The sequence below is a fragment of the Atheta coriaria genome, unplaced genomic scaffold (genome assembly GCF_025399875.1).
Source record: "Atheta coriaria isolate IRGN ID8LTWV9N9 unplaced genomic scaffold, Caltech_Dcor_3.1 hic_scaffold_8_pilon, whole genome shotgun sequence".
In the NCBI taxonomy this organism is placed as follows: Eukaryota; Metazoa; Arthropoda; class Insecta; order Coleoptera; family Staphylinidae; genus Dalotia; species Dalotia coriaria.
In genome coordinates, this window is record NW_027045450.1 from 984181 (window position 1) to 1001878 (window position 17698).

The 17698-nt window shown below is 40.0% G+C and overlaps 3 protein-coding genes across 13 annotated transcripts in view; 1 reads left to right on the top strand and 2 right to left on the bottom strand.

The window, feature by feature from the left end:
- alphaCOP (coatomer subunit alpha) lies at positions 1-8311 on the top strand. 2 transcript variants are annotated; one of them, XM_065309933.1, is made up of 8 exons: positions 1-153; positions 247-364; positions 4220-4367; positions 4438-5671; positions 5736-5946; positions 6006-6777; positions 6850-8088; positions 8152-8311. In XM_065309933.1, exons 2-7 carry the CDS (start codon positions 285-287, stop codon positions 8062-8064), a joined length of 3660 nt encoding a protein of 1219 aa, XP_065166005.1. In that variant the 5' UTR covers positions 1-153; positions 247-284; the 3' UTR covers positions 8065-8088; positions 8152-8311. The 2 variants fall into 2 exon arrangements, with proteins under 2 accessions (XP_065166005.1, XP_065166004.1); XM_065309932.1 differs by having other exon boundaries at positions 6850-8158.
- Positions 539-2962, bottom strand: LOC135797535 (uncharacterized). Its single transcript, XM_065309945.1, has 4 exons — positions 2781-2962; positions 1714-1993; positions 1366-1656; positions 539-1214 (listed from the first exon to the last, which is right to left on the bottom strand). Exons 1-4 carry the CDS (start codon positions 2793-2795, stop codon positions 580-582), a joined length of 1221 nt encoding a protein of 406 aa, XP_065166017.1. The 5' UTR covers positions 2796-2962; the 3' UTR covers positions 539-579.
- Positions 8207-17698, bottom strand: part of LOC135797537 (ELAV-like protein 3) — a 14378-nt gene continuing 4886 nt past the window's right edge. For 3 of the 10 annotated variants that reach the window (XM_065309948.1, XM_065309946.1, XM_065309947.1), the window contains exons 2-6: positions 16984-17296; positions 16279-16418; positions 15949-16102; positions 15453-15491; positions 8207-14650 (exon numbers count right to left, since the gene is read on the bottom strand). In XM_065309948.1, coding sequence (XP_065166020.1) covers positions 14022-14650; positions 15453-15491; positions 15949-16102; positions 16279-16418; positions 16984-17209 — 1188 coding nt within the window. In that variant the 5' untranslated portion in view covers positions 17210-17296 and the 3' untranslated portion in view covers positions 8207-14021. The remainder of the gene's footprint in view (positions 14651-15452; positions 15492-15948; positions 16103-16278; positions 16419-16983; positions 17297-17698) is intronic. The other 7 variants (XM_065309955.1, XM_065309954.1, XM_065309952.1 and 4 more) reach the window with 7 other exon arrangements.

Genomic DNA, 17698 nt, shown 5'->3' on the forward strand with positions numbered 1-17698 from the left:
TTTTAAATCAGTTGTTCGACGTTTGTGATGTGGATGTGGATGCCGTGACGTGTTATCCCGTTGTCACAACACAAGAAAACCAGAAAAACAGTGCAAATACACCGGGAATAGTGCAACCCTTTTAAGAAACAATTAACTAACTACTGCCCCTTGGTAAGTATCAATTTTATACATTCCTGAACCACAATTTTACCACTTTAAACGGCAAATATTGTTTGCTAACCTAAAAATATGTTTTATCCGCAGACACGTATGATATCAGGCTGTAAGCCTGCAATTCGACGATGTTAACGAAATTTGAGACCAAGTCAGCCCGTGTAAAGGGTTTATCTTTCCACCCGAAGAGACCCTGGGTTCTTGCAAGGTAGGAAACACATTGTTTTATTATTTTAAACATAAATAAGTTTATTGCAAACATGAATTTGTTCTTAATTCCAAGATATATTCAATATTTACATAGTTTTTACATTCTAAAGATCTAATAGTGATATTTTTTAACTGGTTTCTCCGACTGTGTGTTATATTATTGTGTGATGACTGGTTTTGAACATTTATTTCTGATTATTGCTTTTTATTTATTTATTCAACAATGATTGTGCCCATTGTGGACTTTTCTTCCTTGGTACTAGTCTCTGCTTTTTCAGTAGTGATTGCAGTAGTAGTAGTAGAAGATGGAGTAGTGGATGAGATTTTGACAGTTTCTTCAGTTACTGCAGCTGTTGTAGAAGCAGTTGTGGTTGAAGTGGCAGCAATTGTGGTTTCAGGCGCTACGCTTTTCGTTTCGATATTACTAGCCGACACTTGATGTTCTTCTTTTTCTTCCTTTGCTTCTTTATTCTCAGTTTGGGCTACAGGTTTCACAGTTTGTACATCCAATTGAAAACTTGATCTTAAGATAGGGAAAAGTGGAGAAATTGGTTGGGTAATAGGCAGGCTCGTTCTAACGTTAGCAAATGGATGAGGTTGGAAAGCTGGCAGTGCTGGAATTTCATCCTCAACACGACGTGAGACCAAAGCGTTGTTTATAGAATAGAAACGTTGAACGCCAGCTTGGGGATGTTCCAAGTATTGAATCAAAGCATCTAGGGAATGGTCATTTGTGTTGGTAGATGCAGTTTTGGTTGCTACGGTATCCACAGCATCAGATGCTGAAGTCCTTGAGGGTAGATCTTGGGCGGTTGGTTGAGATTGAGGGAAACGATTTGCTTCAGGTCCTGAAAGAATTAAGATTAGGTTTTGTTAAATGAAAAAGTTGAGAGATTTTGCGCGCGATCAGCAAAAAGTGGTGGGGGTAAGTTATCTGACATCTTATGACCACACATCACCCCCACCACTTTTTCCGTTTTTTTTTCTCTGCTTACTTACCAGTTATAAAAACAAAATGCGAGCGACCACCCTCAAACTCATTCTGGTAGGCAAATCCACGGAAATTATCATTTTGTTGCACAGGGTTAACAGGGGTAGGCAAAGGGTTGTTTGTATTAGTGGTACCAGATCGGAAAACAGCGTTGGTGATAACCGCCTCGTCATCTTGTTCAACATCATCATATTCAGGGGTGGTAGCTGATTCCGATTCAGATTCAGTTGTAGAAGGAGATGAGGTTGTAGTAGAACTTGAAGTACTTCCAGGAGTAGTTACTGCTTTATCAGCTTCAACTTAAAATCAAATTTTATTATTTTTTTATTAAAAGTATTTAATCTATATAATAATACCTGGTGTGACTTGCTCTGTAGGAGTGTGATAAATAAACTGTTGAGGAAAACTCTGCTGGTATCCAAAGTGTTGCGGGGTAGGGAAAGCCGGAAAAGCGTTATAAGTCTGCACCTGAGGTATATAATGTTGTTGCTGAACAGGCACATAACTTTGATAAGTTACAGGTGCTTGATACTGCTGGTATTGCACCGATGGTTGAATAGGGGTTGGAAAACCAGAGTAGAAGTATTGCTGGTACCCTGCATTGGCAGCATGCCCAGTAAGGCATACAGCAAGCACCTGTAGATGGTAATTTACATCAAATTATAGGCAGCTGTTTAAAATTTAAAAATAAAGACAACAATTAAATTGCGCAAGTTAAGTATGCATGCTCCAATTACGTCGGGAGTTTTTGGAAATGCGATCTTGATCATCATAACTCGTTACATAATGTCACTTATGATGCGATCAGGCCGAAAACTTGAGGCCCACGACACACAAACAATACTTGTTTTTCTGGTAGGCACATTTTGGTGTAAATGTCGTGACATTTTCGGCGTCTTCGGCAACCTTGATACATTACACATATGCGCTGAGCGCATTGCGCAAGCACCCTAAAGTCGAGCAGGAATATGAATTTTTATTTTTAATCAATTTTTAATCATTTCATAATTTTATGCTTTTTTAGACTTTTTTTTTTCATGTGATTTGCATACAAATTTGGTAAGAAATTAAAATGTGATTTATTTATTATCTTGCGTCACAATCAATCAGGAAGCCGTCTTAAGTTGTAGTAGCGCAAGTTTAAGTGACATTTAACTATACTTTAAATATAACGTAAAAAAACTGTAACAGTTTTAAAGTCCAAGGCGGTATTTTATCAACATAATAAGAAACGACCTTGATACAGATAATTACTGGTCAGAATTGATTTTTTTTATTATTGATTTTAAATTAGCGGTTTGATGTGTCTAAATTATATAGAAAAGTCGTCAAAATTTGCGGTAATAAATAAACTATCGATCATTATGAACTTGAATTAAGTGATTATTTAAATTAAATTGCGTTTTGTGTTGTGGTTACTTACAAATACGTAAAACATTTTTATTTTTTCCACCCCGATGGAGAAAAATGGCACTTTTTTCACTCACTCACAGCGACGTTCGTCGGCGGGCGTCGACTCGGCAAAGAACTGAATTTTTCAAAGTGATTATCAATTTATATCGCTCGAAAATCGCGCTCTCGATCTTTCTTTCTTCGCGTCCCTCCAAAATTTGGCAATCGCCCGCCTGGGCGGGTCCTTTCTTATATTATACTCACACTCGATACACATTTCTACTGTAGAAGGAAAGAGAGCACTTAAGGTTACCTCCAAAAGCTTAAAGATCACCTTCTGCGTAGTGTACTGGTTTTTTTTCTCTGGAATTTTCAACCACACATTCATCAATCAAATTAATTACATTAACAAATTACTCTTACAATAAAATGACATAAAATATACCAGGATATTGTTGGTAAATTATTTTTTTTATATATAATATTTGTTGATATGAATAATAATTTGTAATTTTTGGGAAATTTTAATGAAAATTTTTAAATTTCTAAAGTTTTTTGAGGGTTTTCTTTGATTAATGATAAAATATGAGTGGAAATAATTAATGTCTTTAAAGTTGTTGTTATTTTTAATATTATCTATTAGTATAAACAAAAAAAATTTTTTTTTGAAGTTTTTTTGGAAAATTTTAAATTTTGCAAAGTTTTTCGGGAATTTCTATTGATTTATGATAAAACATGCGTAGATTTGTTGCAAATTTGTTATATTTTTAATATTATCTGTTGATATATAGGAAAATTGTGAAATTTTATGAAATTTTTATCAAAAAAATTTCATTTTGCGAAGTTTTTCGAGATTTTTTATCTGGAAATAATAAATCCTTTGAAATTTGACATTATTTTTAATATTATCTTTGGATATCAACAAAAAATTTACTTTTTTTAAATTTATTTAATTTTTTGTGGTTATTCCTTGATTTATGATAAGATATGCGTGAAAATAATGAATCCTTTCAAAATAATTAAGATTGTCAAGGTTGTGGGCACGCATAGGTCAATTGGGGATGGCGATCAGTGATCAGCAAAGTCTGCGGGCGCAAAATAAACTCGATTTTTTCCCAAATGTCATCACTTGATGTAAATTATGGCCGACGATGCCCAAGTGACCTTTCCACCGCAACGCACGCACCGTGCAGCCAACACCCAACCCTGCTGCTTGTGCTCTTGTCATTTGCTCCACATTCGCAGCCGCCGCGGTGTTAATGATCTCGTTCCGCTGGCGCGATTAATAAACAAATATCGTGGGTCGCACTCATGCCTTCTTTAAATACAATTCGGCAATACAATTACCAAACGCGAGAGCAAATGTCAATGTGAATTAGCGTTTTAGGCGTTTACAACGATTTGTTAATACCTAGCCCACGGGTTTACACAAATTTAATCATATAGATAATGTTAACATTGAACTTGCAGTTTGCATAATGGTGCCATCCAGTTATGGGACTATCGCATGTGCACCCTGTTGGAGAAATTCGACGAGCATGACGGGCCTGTGCGTGGCATATGCTTTCACAACCAACAGCCGCTGTTTGTCTCCGGCGGAGATGACTACAAGATTAAAGTAAAATTAATGCTAATTTAGAGTTGTGTTGATTACGTTTACATTATGCATGCCTTCATCATCATAACAGGTATGGAACTACAAATTGAAGCGCTGTATCTTTACCCTCCTGGGACACTTGGACTATATCCGTACCACAGTGTTTCATCATGAATACCCGTGGATTGTTTCCGCCTCTGATGACCAGACTATACGCATCTGGAACTGGCAGTCACGAGCATGTATCTGCGTGCTTACAGGTCACAATCATTATGTGATGGCGGCACTCTTCCATTCTTCCGAAGATTTATTGGTTAGCGCTTCACTGGATCAGACTGTACGTGTGTGGGATATTTCCGGTTTGAGAAAGAAAAACGTCGCCCCGGGTCCTGGTGGTTTAGAAGAACACCTGAAAAATCCTGGGAGTACTGACCTCTTTGGTCAGGCTGATGCTGTGGTGAAGCATGTGCTTGAAGGACACGATCGTGGTGTTAATTGGGCTTCATTCCATCCTACTTTACCGCTGATTGTTTCCGGGGCTGATGATAGACATGTTAAGCTATGGAGGATGAATGACTCCAAAGCCTGGGAGGTAGACACCTGCCGTGGTCATTACAACAATGTCTCCTGTGTATTATTCCACCCTAGACAAGAATTACTCTTGTCCAATGGTGAAGATAAAAGCATTCGTATTTGGGACATGTCCAAACGCACTTGCTTGCATACATTCCGTCGTGAACAGGACCGTTTCTGGGTGTTGGCGTCCCACCCAACGCTTAACCTCTTCGCGGCTGGTCATGACACTGGAATGATTATTTTTAAACTTGAAAGAGAACGCCCCGCGTACACTGTGCATGGAAATATGTTGTATTATGTAAAAGAACGTTTTGTACGCAAATTAGACTTCACTACATCTAAGGATGTACCTGTTATGCCGCTAAGAGGTGGGGGTAAGACACCGATTTACAGTATGTCATTCAACCCGGCGGAAAACGCTGTTTTACTATCGATTCGCTCGAGTAATGTCGACGGAAACAACTATGACCTTTATACCATCCCCAAGGAGCACGAGGGCGAGTCCTACAGCGAGATGGATAACAAGAGATCAGCTGGGAATACAGCCGTATGGGTGGCACGCAATAGATTTGCTGTTTTGGACAGAAACATGCAGTTGAGCATCAAGAATCTTAAAAATGAGACAACCAAGAAGGTGCAGACACCAAATTGTGATGAGATCTTCTATGCTGGCACAGGGATGTTACTCCTGAGGGATATGGATCATGTTACGTTGTTTGATGTCCAACAGAGGAGGACGCTAGCACAATGTAAGTTGTATTTTTATGGAAATGTCGATAGTATCTTGATTTTTATTATAATTTTATTGCCTAGTGAAAGTTGTGCGTTGTCGTTACGTTGTGTGGTCCGCCGATATGTCGCACGTGGCTCTCCTCTCGAAACATTATGTGACAATCTGCAACCGCAAGCTGGAACAACTCTGCTCAATCTACGAGAGCATTAAAGTCAAGTCGGGCGCGTGGGACGACTCCGGCGTCTTCATCTACACGACCAGCAATCACATAAAATACGTCCTCAACAACGGGTAAGTCCGAGATTAAAATATCAACGACCACATTCTTCATTGCTTGGTCATTATTGCAGAGATAATGGCATCATCCGCACTCTGGATTTACCGATTTATATAACACGCGTTAAAGGCAACAGTCTCTTCTGTCTTGATCGTGAATGTCGCCCGCGAGTGTTGACTATTGATCCCACTGAGTATAAATTCAAACTGGCGTTGATTAATCATGATTATGAAGAAGTTTTGTACATCGTACGCAATGCACGTCTTGTCGGACAGGCTATTATTTCCTATCTGCAGAAGAAAGGTTATCCTGAGGTGGCTCTGCATTTTGTTAAAGATGATAAAACTATTTTCGCGCTTGCGTTGGAGTGTGGCAATATTGAGATTGCGTTGGAAGCGGCCAAGTCGTTGAACAATCCGGCGTGTTGGGAGAAACTAGCGGAAGCAGCACTTATGCAAGGCAATCATCAAGTTGTAGAGATGTGCTACCAGCGTACGAAGAGTTTTGATAAATTGTCTTTCTTGTATTTGATCACTGGTAATTTAGAAAAGTTGAGGAAGATGACGAAGATTGCTGAGATTAGGAAAGAGCGCTCTGCGCAGTACCATGGAGCGTTACTCTTAGGCGATGTTGAAGAAAGGGTGAAGATCTTGAAGGGTGCTAACCTAAATTCATTGGCTTATTTGACTGCCGCTACGCACGGTATGACAGAAGCTGCTGAAGAGTTAAAGGAGACTTTCGGAGATAAACCCGTGCCGGATGTCTTACCAAATGCCAAATTTTTAAGACCTCCACCACCAATACAGGAAGCTGAGAATAATTGGCCTTTGTTGACTGTCAGCAGGGTAAATAATATTTTTAATTATTTTAATTCTATTAATTAATATTCTTGCGTTTTTTTTTTTGTTTTTGTAAAGGGTTTCTTCGAAAATGCTTCACTGAAGAAAGCAGCCAACATGCCTGCACTCGAAGTTGATCCCAATTTGGATGTGGATATCGGCGATGCGGAAGGTGGTTGGGCCGACGATGATGAAGACATTGATCCCCTGGAAGATACTAAAAAACGCACAGAATCTGCCTCCGGTGATGGTGAAGGTGGTTGGGACGTGGAAGATGCTGATCTTGAAATACCCGATCTTGGTCCCTCACAACCCTCGACCCAAGGAGATGCTTATATTCACTTACCCACCCAAGGTCCTTCCCAGTCTGCCATCTGGACTAAAAATTCCGAACTTCCTGCTGATCATGTAATGGCTGGCAGTTTTGAATCCGCTGCGAGATTACTCAACTCACAAATTGGTGTTGTAAACTTTTTACCGTACCGAAAATGTTTCCTAGATATGTTTGGCAGTTCGCGAACGGTAAGTTCCTGGCAGCAACACATTCCGCCCAACTTTAGTTATCCACAACGGAGTGGAAAAGACGTTGGTGCAAAAGGACAACTTCCGGTCGTTTCCATAAAACTATCGGATCTTGTACAGAACTTACAGGTTTGTTACCAACTCACAACCGGTGGGAAATTCACGGAAGCCATTGAAAAGATGCAAGCGCTCATGCTGCAAGTCACATTACTAGTTGTGGATACAAAACAGGAAATATCCGAAGCACAACAACTGCTTAAAATATGCCGAGAGTATGTGGTAGGTCTCAAAATGGAAACACTTCGGAAAACTCTACCGAAAACAACAGCAGAGGAACAAGAACGCCAATGCGAAATGGCGGCGTATTTCACACATTGTAACCTCCAACCTATTCATCAAATTCTAACCCTTAGAACCGCCCTGAATATGTTCTTCAAGTTAAAGAACTACAAGACAGCGTCATCGTTTGCAAAACGCTTATTAGACTTGGGTCCTAGGGCAGAAGTCTCCCAACAAGCGAGAAAAATCCTGCAAGCATGCGAATCCAATCCCACAGACGAGTTTAAACTAGGTTATGATGAGCACAATCCGTTCAATCTCTGCGCATACTCGTACAAGCCAATATACAGAGGAAAACCCGAAGAGAAATGCCCGCTGTGTGGCGCGTCTTATATCCCACAATACAAGGGTAACGTTTGCAATGTCTGCGAAGTGGCCGAGATTGGCATGGATTGCATTGGCCTACGGATTAGTTATCATCAATTCCGTTAAGATTAACATAAAGTATTAAATTAAGTAAGTATGCGAACAGAAATTTTAATGTAAACCTAAACTTTGTAAGTAATATATTATTAACAGAAAGAAACCAAGAGTATTCTTGAGGGGAAGAAGAGAAAATGAACAAAACCGTTCGTAATTTGATATTAGTGGTAATGAAGTTTTTATAATTTATTGTATTGAGTTCTGTCAACATGGAAAAGTACAAATATTGCATTGCATTACACCAACTAGTCTGGAATTTTCGTCATTGTACAATGTTTTCCTCTGGTATCTCCGCATTAGTTACTTTTTTGTTTTCATCTAAAATTTCGTTTTCTTCGTATGTGCAATATCAGTTTTTATACGTCACGGCCGAAGCGGACAGTTCTAATAATGTGTTGGAATTTTTAAGTTTCGATTGTTTTCGTTTTCATTAGAATTTAAATCCTCAATTTGTTTCATTTCATCGTTTTTTTTTTTTTGCGCGTGTTGTTTACCAACGCTCGTGTGTTGTGTTTTTTATTTTCTCTGTTGTATATATATAAACACTGCCGATTTGAATTTATATTAGTATTTTTCGTTTTATACAAAATGTTCAATTAAACATGCATACTAGATATAGAGTTGTTTGCTCGTGTCCAGTGCCAACAATTAACGTCACGCCTTCGCATCATCCGACACCATTTCTGTATATAAACCGAGGAAGTTGTACTTGTACATAAATGCGCGCATCTTCTTTGTAGAATTTGTATAAATTGTACGTTTGCGCTACAATACTATAAACCGACTGGCGTTCCAAAAACGTGAACGCGTCTCGCTATGCTTTTTCGTCACAGAATATGTGTATGGTTGTGTAAAGCAGTGATGGGGTGTAAAATTGATCGCATCCCGAAGGTAATCTATCGTAATATGATTGTTGCTTGCATTTTTTTTTGTTGTTGTTGGTTGTTTTGCGCGCGTTTGTAGCATTGTAGGGGGGTCGCCATCTTGTGTTACGCCTCGTAATGAAAACATATTCCTACTTTTATAAGTTGACTAACAACAACTAACGTCAATTAGTTTTCTTCATAATATTTTTATAACATGAAACCTGCCGCTTGTCTGCTGCTTGTTTGTTTTTTTCTTGTTTCTTCGTTTATAGAGAGAGATTAAAAATGACAATTAATACACACAAATTGTTTGTTTACCATTATGACACTGGACAATAAGCAAAGAAAATGACATTAATTATAACAATTGAATAATACATACAATATCGTTTATGGGTAATTAATGTATTATGCGCAATGAATGAGAATATAATAGAGGGTACCGTAATATACGACTTAAAGTTAAGATAATTAATTAATATAATAAAAGATAGAGAGATAGAGAGTTAATAATTAAGTTGTAAGTATGCGTTCTTTGTTAATGTTTAAATAATGTCGCGTTCGAAAGCATTACTGTTTTATCTTTTTTTTGCATTGGTTTGTTTGTGGTAATGGCGGTGTTTTGGGGAATCGGGTGGGGGTTAGGAATACGAACGAGACTTGCTGCTTTTGCACCTGCACTTCTGCGTGTTTACGTTTTTTACTTTACTCTTCGATGCATCGTTGCATTTTCGGCGGCGGTCCGCTGATATGTCACTACAAACGTGGTGTGTAATGTTGGGTGGCAACTGTTTGTTAATGCCGATCGCATGCAACTGTCAGTACTTCGCATCGGATAGCCGGGAGTGCGCGCATGCGCGCGCGGACGCGGCGGCCATTACGTACATCTATCTGTCCGGTATTCGGTGAATTCGAACAAGTTCATCGACGCCGTATAGAAAATAAAAAGGATCAAAACGTGGAAGTGTCGCCGTGATCAATTTGTCTGCGCTCCGCATGCGACACTCCCAACATCATCGTTGTCGTCACGTGTGTCGTCGTTCGCCATTTCTTTGGTGGGTAAGTTCGTTTTTGTTGTTGTTGTTTTTTTGCATGGTTTTTGTTTCCTTTTGCCACTTACGCTAAAAGCTAAGGTATGTATATTGTAATAAGAACTTTCTTATAATAAGTTATTGCATGAATTACAGTTTTATGAGGTACTGTACTTCCTAATAATTATAACCTCTGTACATATAACTTTTGCACTCGTTTATATATAATAATAACCACCATTATCATTTATGAAAACAGATAGATATATGTTTCTTAATGGGCTTTTCCTCATAGCGCATAGTCTCGGATGAAGATATAAATATGTATATAGAATATCAGTGGTTTGCTTCACTTCCGCTTCTTCACTTTTTTGGTTTAATAAATGGAATGCATCTCGTCACAACAATATTTGAGCTATGGCCCGACGGGTACTTCCGTCGGGCTGGACGCGTGCGCATGGCCGCGTCCGGGAGAGACAACGCTCCAGTCACTCGCCTCGTTTTTTTTCCATTCATTTACTTCCGCCCGACGCCATTTTAATAGCGCTCAATTATGTGTGCATCACACCGCGCGTGCGTCTGGAGCTTTGTCTCGCAACACAACAGCTACACACTTAGAGAAAGTAACCGATAGGAATATGACTATATTACACTTATACTAAGAGGTCTACACAACACACAAAGAGTTAAGTCTCGTTTTAAAGAGAGAGTTTTTTTTTTAGTGATACGTAATATTTGTTTTGTTGTAGGTATGTGTGTTCACTGTCACTGTTTTAAAAAATCGTGTTGAATGTGTGTGTGTGTGTACGATGGTAGGGGGTGCGGGGTGGTGGTGTGGAAAAGATCAAGCAAAATCACGAGTTATTGTGTGTGAGTGCTGCGCGAAACAAAAAACGCGTGTAGCTAATCGAAAACCAAACGAAAACCGCTGTTGTTGCTGCATTTTGCTGCTGCTTGTCATACCTTTTGTTCATCATCATTTTGCGCCCGTTTTGAAACATTTCGCTTCATATAATCGCTATATATCAATTTGAATATCGTTGTTCAGTGTGTGGTTGATTAATACATTTATAGTCTACAAGAGTTTCACTTTAGGCCAAAAATAATGCCGCCGGCATTCGTATGTTCATCCCTCCCTGTCAAATATCCGTGGATATCTTTAATAACAATACTAGTGCTAGATTTGTGCTCCATTTTGTCTTCGCCATCATCATCATCCTTCAATCAATCCGCAACGCGTTGCATCGCGAAATATTTACAACTATTGGCAGATCGCGCAGTGTCTCATCGTCAGTTCATCAACTTTACAAATATTTTCACGGTGAGGGTTTAAAATGTTAAAGCATTTTCACATCGCGATGCAACGCGTCCTCGAAAAAACACTCCCGAAGTCAATGTGTGTCTGCTGTGTGTGTGAACTTGTGGTTGTGTAGCAAATGAAACATTTTGAGAAAAACTCGCAAACCAGTTCGGACTTTGAATCATTTACGAATTACGAAGAGAGTGAGAGATGTCGTGTGTAAAAATGTCTTGTGATGTTTTTGTTTTGTTCATTTTTTTTTCTTTACTCCGTAATGTAATAAGAGAGGTAAAATTCAAATACGAAAAATTTAAATGCTTTAAATACATTTGTCTAAATACGTCTATAATAATTATTCAATGTATACGCTATTAATATATGTTAGTATTTTAAATTTCCATTTATCTCAATACTCGTCAATACTCTTGCATCTCTTCAAAATTGTTTTTGGTTTAGTGTTTTTTTTTTGGTAAAATTTTATATTTATATATAATTTGCATTCATTTGTCCTATTAATTGTTCTATCGTTTTTTGTTTGTTCGGGTTTCGCTCGTCTGCGTTTTGTAAGTTGGTTAGTTGTTCGCAATTAGTGTGTGTTTGGTGTTTTCTTAAGTTGTTTACATCTTGATTGTGTAATATCTCTGCGCCGTCTGAAAATGAAATCTCCGCGGCTTTTTTTCTATCTATCACAGGCGGAGATGCACCTGGGGGGGCGTTAATAACGTTGTGGTGCGCCACGTTCCTAAAAATACCTGTCTGTCGTCCTTCTCATCGCGCAACAATAAATCTCTGAAATTTCGCTATCAATGCAATTCGGGCTCGGTGTGAGTGTGTCTAAACTTTTCATCTCTATGTACATGTACACGTATTCTCCTCAGCTGCTATCGGTTTCCTTTTGTGGGCTTGAATTCGTCACTTGAATCCACCCTGTGCGTTTCACTTTTCACTTCAAGTATTTAATAAGAGTCGCGTGTATAAAAGCTGCGCGACTGTTTGCGGTTTCTTTGTTTTCGTAGCCATTTGGTTTAGTACGTATAATCTATGTTGTTCCTTTTCATTAGCGTTTTTAGTGTTAAAAGGTACATGGTCTCTTATAAAAAATAGTTATTCTTCAGTGGAAGTCGGTTGGTTACTTCTCGTTTAGCTTGGTTTTCATTTATCAAGGGTTTTGTTCAGCGGCCGGTGCTGCTCCCTCAGCGTCCATTTTGTTTGTCATGTCACGTGTATTGCACTAAAGAGTATTGCCACAATACGCTGAGGAAGCAATCAACGCTTCGATCGCGCGAGAGAAACACAAAACTAAAACATAAAAACAAAACAGAAACACCAACACAAAGAAATCATATAGAAAATAAAAAACACAACGAAACGTTTTTTACAAGTATAATTCGAAATTAGTTGTTCAGAATCGGTCAGAAAATAAACCCTTTTATAAACTAAGAAATTGATGACTTCTCGAAATGAAGAGCAAATGAAAATACAAACAAAATCATATAATAAAAAAAGGAGTTGCATAGAGCGCAAAAATGAAACAAAATCATAATATAAATTAGAAATAAATCAAACCAAATCTATACCAAAAATAAATCGGAGATTGTTGTCTATCGGGTCGCAGTTAAATATATGTGTGTGTGTGTATGTGTGTAGAAATATAAATTATTAATGATTCTCAGTGAGATGATTCATAAATTAAATAGTGTCGTGGCTCGCACTTACGAATACGTCTTCCTTCTCACGCCTCTTCTAGGTATAATATATATATCTATATATATTCTTTGTCTTGGACATTTTCAAATTTTGAAAAAGTTACGAGTAGCCTAACTGTGTCGGTGGTTAGAAATAAATTTAATATTCGTGTAACTGAACAAACACAAAACACACAAGAAAATTCTTTTGCCAGCGCGCGCGCGCGCGCGCACAGCCGAGTTTCACTCGCGGTGGCGGCGGCAGCGCGTGGCCGAGCGACGCCGCCTCGGCGCCGCCCGTGAGACTAGCGATATATGCATATTATAAATACACAAAACACGTACATATAAATATAAGTTTAAAAGTAAAATTAATCGAATACTAGAGAACTCAAAAATCAAATGAAACACATTACGGAAAAGAGGGTTGTGAATAAATACTATAATTATAATTTACTATATGCAAAAATCTGTAAGCTATCTTTGGGTTCGCTTTACTTCATGTTTGGGCCCCTTGGTGGGGCGATGGCACGAATATTTAGTCTGTACAGATCGTTCTTCCCTCGGGCTTTTGCCCATTCTACTACTGCTGCATTCGTTATTTGGTATCCGGTTGCATATTGTGTCAACCGCTTCGTTCTGTAATCTCATCGTAATCGTCATATTTGTCTATTATTATGAATTTTTGCTATGTGAGGAACGCGATTCCTGCCTCGCGTCTCTTCGTGACTAGCATCGAATTTATTACATAAGTACATCAAGCCTCTATGAGGTTTGCCGTTATTCGCAGTGTGTGTATATGTGTGTATGAGAGAGAGAGAGAGAGAGTTGGGGGGTGTGATGGGGTTGTGTGGCCCAGCACGCCCGCGTCATCCGCTGTCCTCCCATTTGCAATCTCCTCATCATCCAACAGATCAGAATCACTTACGTTGCGTATCATCAAGAGTTGTTGCTGTTGTTGTTGTTAGTAGTTTGGTGGTGGTCGGTCAGACAGAGTGAGAGTAATAAGTTAAAATTAAATACTAGAGCGGGAGGCGGCGCGAGACGGGCGGCCGGGCGCGGGGCGTGGCGGCCGCGCGGGCGTCTATGTCGTCTTGCTCTTGTTGGTCTTGAAGCTGACCTGCAGCACGCGGTTGCCGAGCGTGTAGCCGTTGAGCGACTGGATGGCCACCACCGCTTCGTCGTAGTTTGTCATCGTCACGAAGCCGAAGCCCTTGCACTTGTTCGTCTGCAGGTCGCGGATCACCTTCACGCTCTGCACGGCGCCGAATGGCCCAAACAGTTGCCACAGCACATTCTCCTCGGTCTCCGGCGCTAGGTTATAGACGAATATACACCAGCCGGAGCCGTTCATCGCGTTGCCCGGCAGCATTGAATTGGCCAAGAGGTCTCCGGCCAGCGGAGAATACCTACAATCATCATAAACACAAATTACAACACAATTCACACACAAAAACATAGAGATGAAGATAAAATAATACCTGAAACGTCCTGTTGGATGATGAATAGGTCCAGGAAACCGTCGTGTGGCCTGCGGCGCAAGATAAGCAGCAAGCGGCGGGATGGCTTTGTTGTTGTTGCTCGGATTATTGGCGAACTTGACGGTGATGGGTTCAGTCGAGCCCTTCGGAATGGTCCCGTTGAGCTCCTGGATGGCGCGCTCCGCCTCCATGCGCTGGTCGAAGCGAATAAATCCGACTCCTTTGGAAAGACCTACATGAAAAACGTTACCACTCTCATTGCATTGTCCGGCACTCGACTGCATCGCGCTCGTGTGTGTAAATGTATGCACATGTATGTATATATCAAGTGTAGGTGTGTTGTATTTAATGTTTGGCACGTGCAATCGGCATTCGCGCGACGCGCGCGCGCGCTCGCTTTGCTAATTAATCGCATTTCTCACGCGCGCACCGCGCGGCCCACAGATTTCTTACAAGTCACTATGCTTGGGGTCAATATATCGGCGCATATATCTTGTGTGAGAGGTGGTGTAAAAACAAATGAGAAACGTCCATCAAATAAATAAATAACCAGCAACGCATCGAAATCAAAACTCACATCATGCCACGGTGCATAATCACATACACTGGTTGTAAACGTAGAGATAAAAACAAAAACAATAGAACGACATCAATATATATATATCAATTAATATAATATAACAAAGCGTCACACAATACGCGCGCAATTCTCCTCGGAAGTAGCAGGGTCCAACTGAAACGCAACTGAAACCAACGAACTCAAAACAGACTTCGTCATTTCAAAGGGGCTGGGGGGTTGTAAGTGACACATTATTCTTTCTTTTTATTTTGGCTCGTCAACAAATAGTTTTGATTCCTCTCTCGCGGTTATTTATTTATTCGATCGCACGCCGAGTGGATATTTCTGGTGACTTGTAATTTGTGTAAGATGGGGTGTCTTTTTTAGCTACAGCTCTTTCCAGCGTTAATTTTTATCGTTAATATTTGCTTTGCACAGAGAAAAACAAATGTAGAGAGATGGGTGTGGTACGTACCAGGCAAATTCTCTCCGGCCCCCGTGACAAATTGACGTACTAGGGAAGAGAAGAAAAAAACGCAAAATATAGGTACAGTAAGACAATAATATAATAATAATAATAACAACAATAATAATAATAATGGGCGTTTTGAAATTATATATATATCTCTCTCCGTCGAGTAGTTACGCTCGCTTAATAAACACTACAGGCATTCCAAATTCGCATTCGCAATCTCGCGCGCACAACCAAAATAATAATAAAATCAAAAAATTCACGTGTCTCATCATCATGTGTCACGTCCAGTCGAGTCTTTAAAAAGTCAAAGAAAGCTACTATATATTAGCCAACCACATTCATCCGATCAATATCGAAATTAATTTCTCAAAAATAACTAAAAAATAATCAAACCGCGCTGTATGTTGATGTATAGATTTATATCGTATGGTTGAAATGTATGTGGCAAACGAGCTGCGTCGATGTAGATAGGTGAGCATTGGGGCGGTTGGTTTACCTGTGATGTTGTCGCAGAGGATGCGCGAGGTGATGATGCGGCCGAAGGGGCTGAAGAGCGACTCGAGGTCCTGCTGCGCCATGTTCTTCGGCAGGCCGGACACGTACAGATTGGCGCCCTTGATCGCCTCCGAGCTAGGCCTGGCGTACGACACCTGGGCACGAGGGTGGAAATGAAACAAACAAAAACGATAAAATTCCGAAACGTATCTAACGCCTACGAGAAATCAAACTATGAATTATATGAATGAGAAACTGTGTGTGAGAAATAAAAAAGCATAATAACATATGGCGGTGATGGTGGTTGTGTGGAGTAAAATGGGTTGCATACCTTGATAGTTTTGTTTTGCAGTCTGAGACCGTTTAAGGTATTAATCGCCTTTTCGGCGTCTTCTGGGCGATGGTAATTAACGAATCCGTAGCCCAAGCTTTGCCCTGTAACCAACGGACTACTCAATTCTCCGAGCGGAACTGTAGGCAATAGAAAATTGCAAAAACGACCTATTAATAAACAAAAATCGGCGCGGGGCAGCGAAGGTTTTTTCTTTTCTTGTTGCAAAAATGAAATCACGCGACGTGCGCCAATCGACAAAAAATCGAGGGCGTTCGGAAAGAAAACGATTCACATCACATCGCATACAGTAAATAGGTAGCACTTTATGCTCCCCCACTTATACATCAACTGCACACGTGCTTCTGACTCATCCGCGTTGTGTAGACAACTACAAAACGTCATCGTCATCATCAACAAGGACACAACTCTAAGGGTGCGTATAGTGTGTAGTAGTAGTAGTTATTTTCATCTCCAGACCACCTGGTAATAAAAAACTACTAAACCCCTCTATATAAATCGTTTTCTTTCCTCGCCACCGCTCGAAGTTTTCGCTTGTCGCGCGCATCGCACGCATTTTTCTTCAATTTCACACGCGAAAACAAAAACAAAACGGACCTACATGCTCAGCACATGTCGGCACAATCAGCTCGTTTTCCTCCATCTTTAAATCTCCATTTTAATAAATAAATATTGTGAAATTACCTGTGACTTTATCGCGAATCAATTTGCAGCTCTCCACCTCGCCGATGCTGGAAAACAGCGAGCGAATCTCCTCCTGCGTCATCGTCTGCGGCAGGTAGTTGACGATCAAATTGGTCTTGGATTCCTCTTGGCCACCGCCGCCGCCACCGCCACCGCCGCCACTCTGGCCATTATTGCCGCCGTTCTGCTGGCCCACGACGCCTGCGTCCAGCCCGTTCGACATCATGCTGGTGGTGACTTCGTCAAGCTTCAGTTTGAACGACGTGGTGTTAGAAGCGTGCGCTTCCGTGACGAGAAGATTAACTTAAATCTTCTGCAAAAGCGAAAGGTAAACAAATGCATTTCATTACTATACAACAATACAACACGTATATGTGTTCATAGTAAATAGTAAACATTGATATCGTGCGTGTTTCATCCGATAATCAAGTAAAATATTTGCACGGCAAGTGAATACACACATTTTACGACAATTTATTTTTAATATAATAACAAAATAATGATATTTCCTTAAATCTTTGCGTGTTGCAGGATGGCGTACGCAACATTTTAGGGATTTGTGTATACGCAGCTTCTTTGTCCCGAAATAGATAGAGAGCGACTAAAAATAAACCGAAATTTTCATATCGATGTCCGCGCATAGCCTAGGAGTACACGATGTACAACTACAGCCGCGCACGCTTTTTGTGCGACGTATGAATCGCTTATTATGCAT

What these genes read in the sequence shown, in the direction of transcription:
- alphaCOP (XM_065309933.1), top strand. Translation starts at nt 285, where the DNA reads ATGTTAACGAAATTTGAGACCAAGTCAGCCCGTGTAAAGGGTTTATCT. An exon ending in GAGATGACTACAAGATTAAA is followed by an intron (nt 4,368 to 4,437) that starts GTAAAATTAATG and finishes TCATCATAACAG; the next exon opens with GTATGGAACTACAAATTGAA. An exon ending in AAATACGTCCTCAACAACGG is followed by an intron (nt 5,947 to 6,005) that starts GTAAGTCCGAGA and finishes TCATTATTGCAG; the next exon opens with AGATAATGGCATCATCCGCA.
- LOC135797535 (XM_065309945.1), bottom strand. An exon ending in TACAGAGCAAGTCACACCAG is followed by an intron (nt 1,657 to 1,713) that starts GTATTATTATAT and finishes TTTGATTTTAAG; the next exon opens with TTGAAGCTGATAAAGCAGTA. An exon ending in GCATTTTGTTTTTATAACTG is followed by an intron (nt 1,215 to 1,365) that starts GTAAGTAAGCAG and finishes TAATTCTTTCAG; the next exon opens with GACCTGAAGCAAATCGTTTC.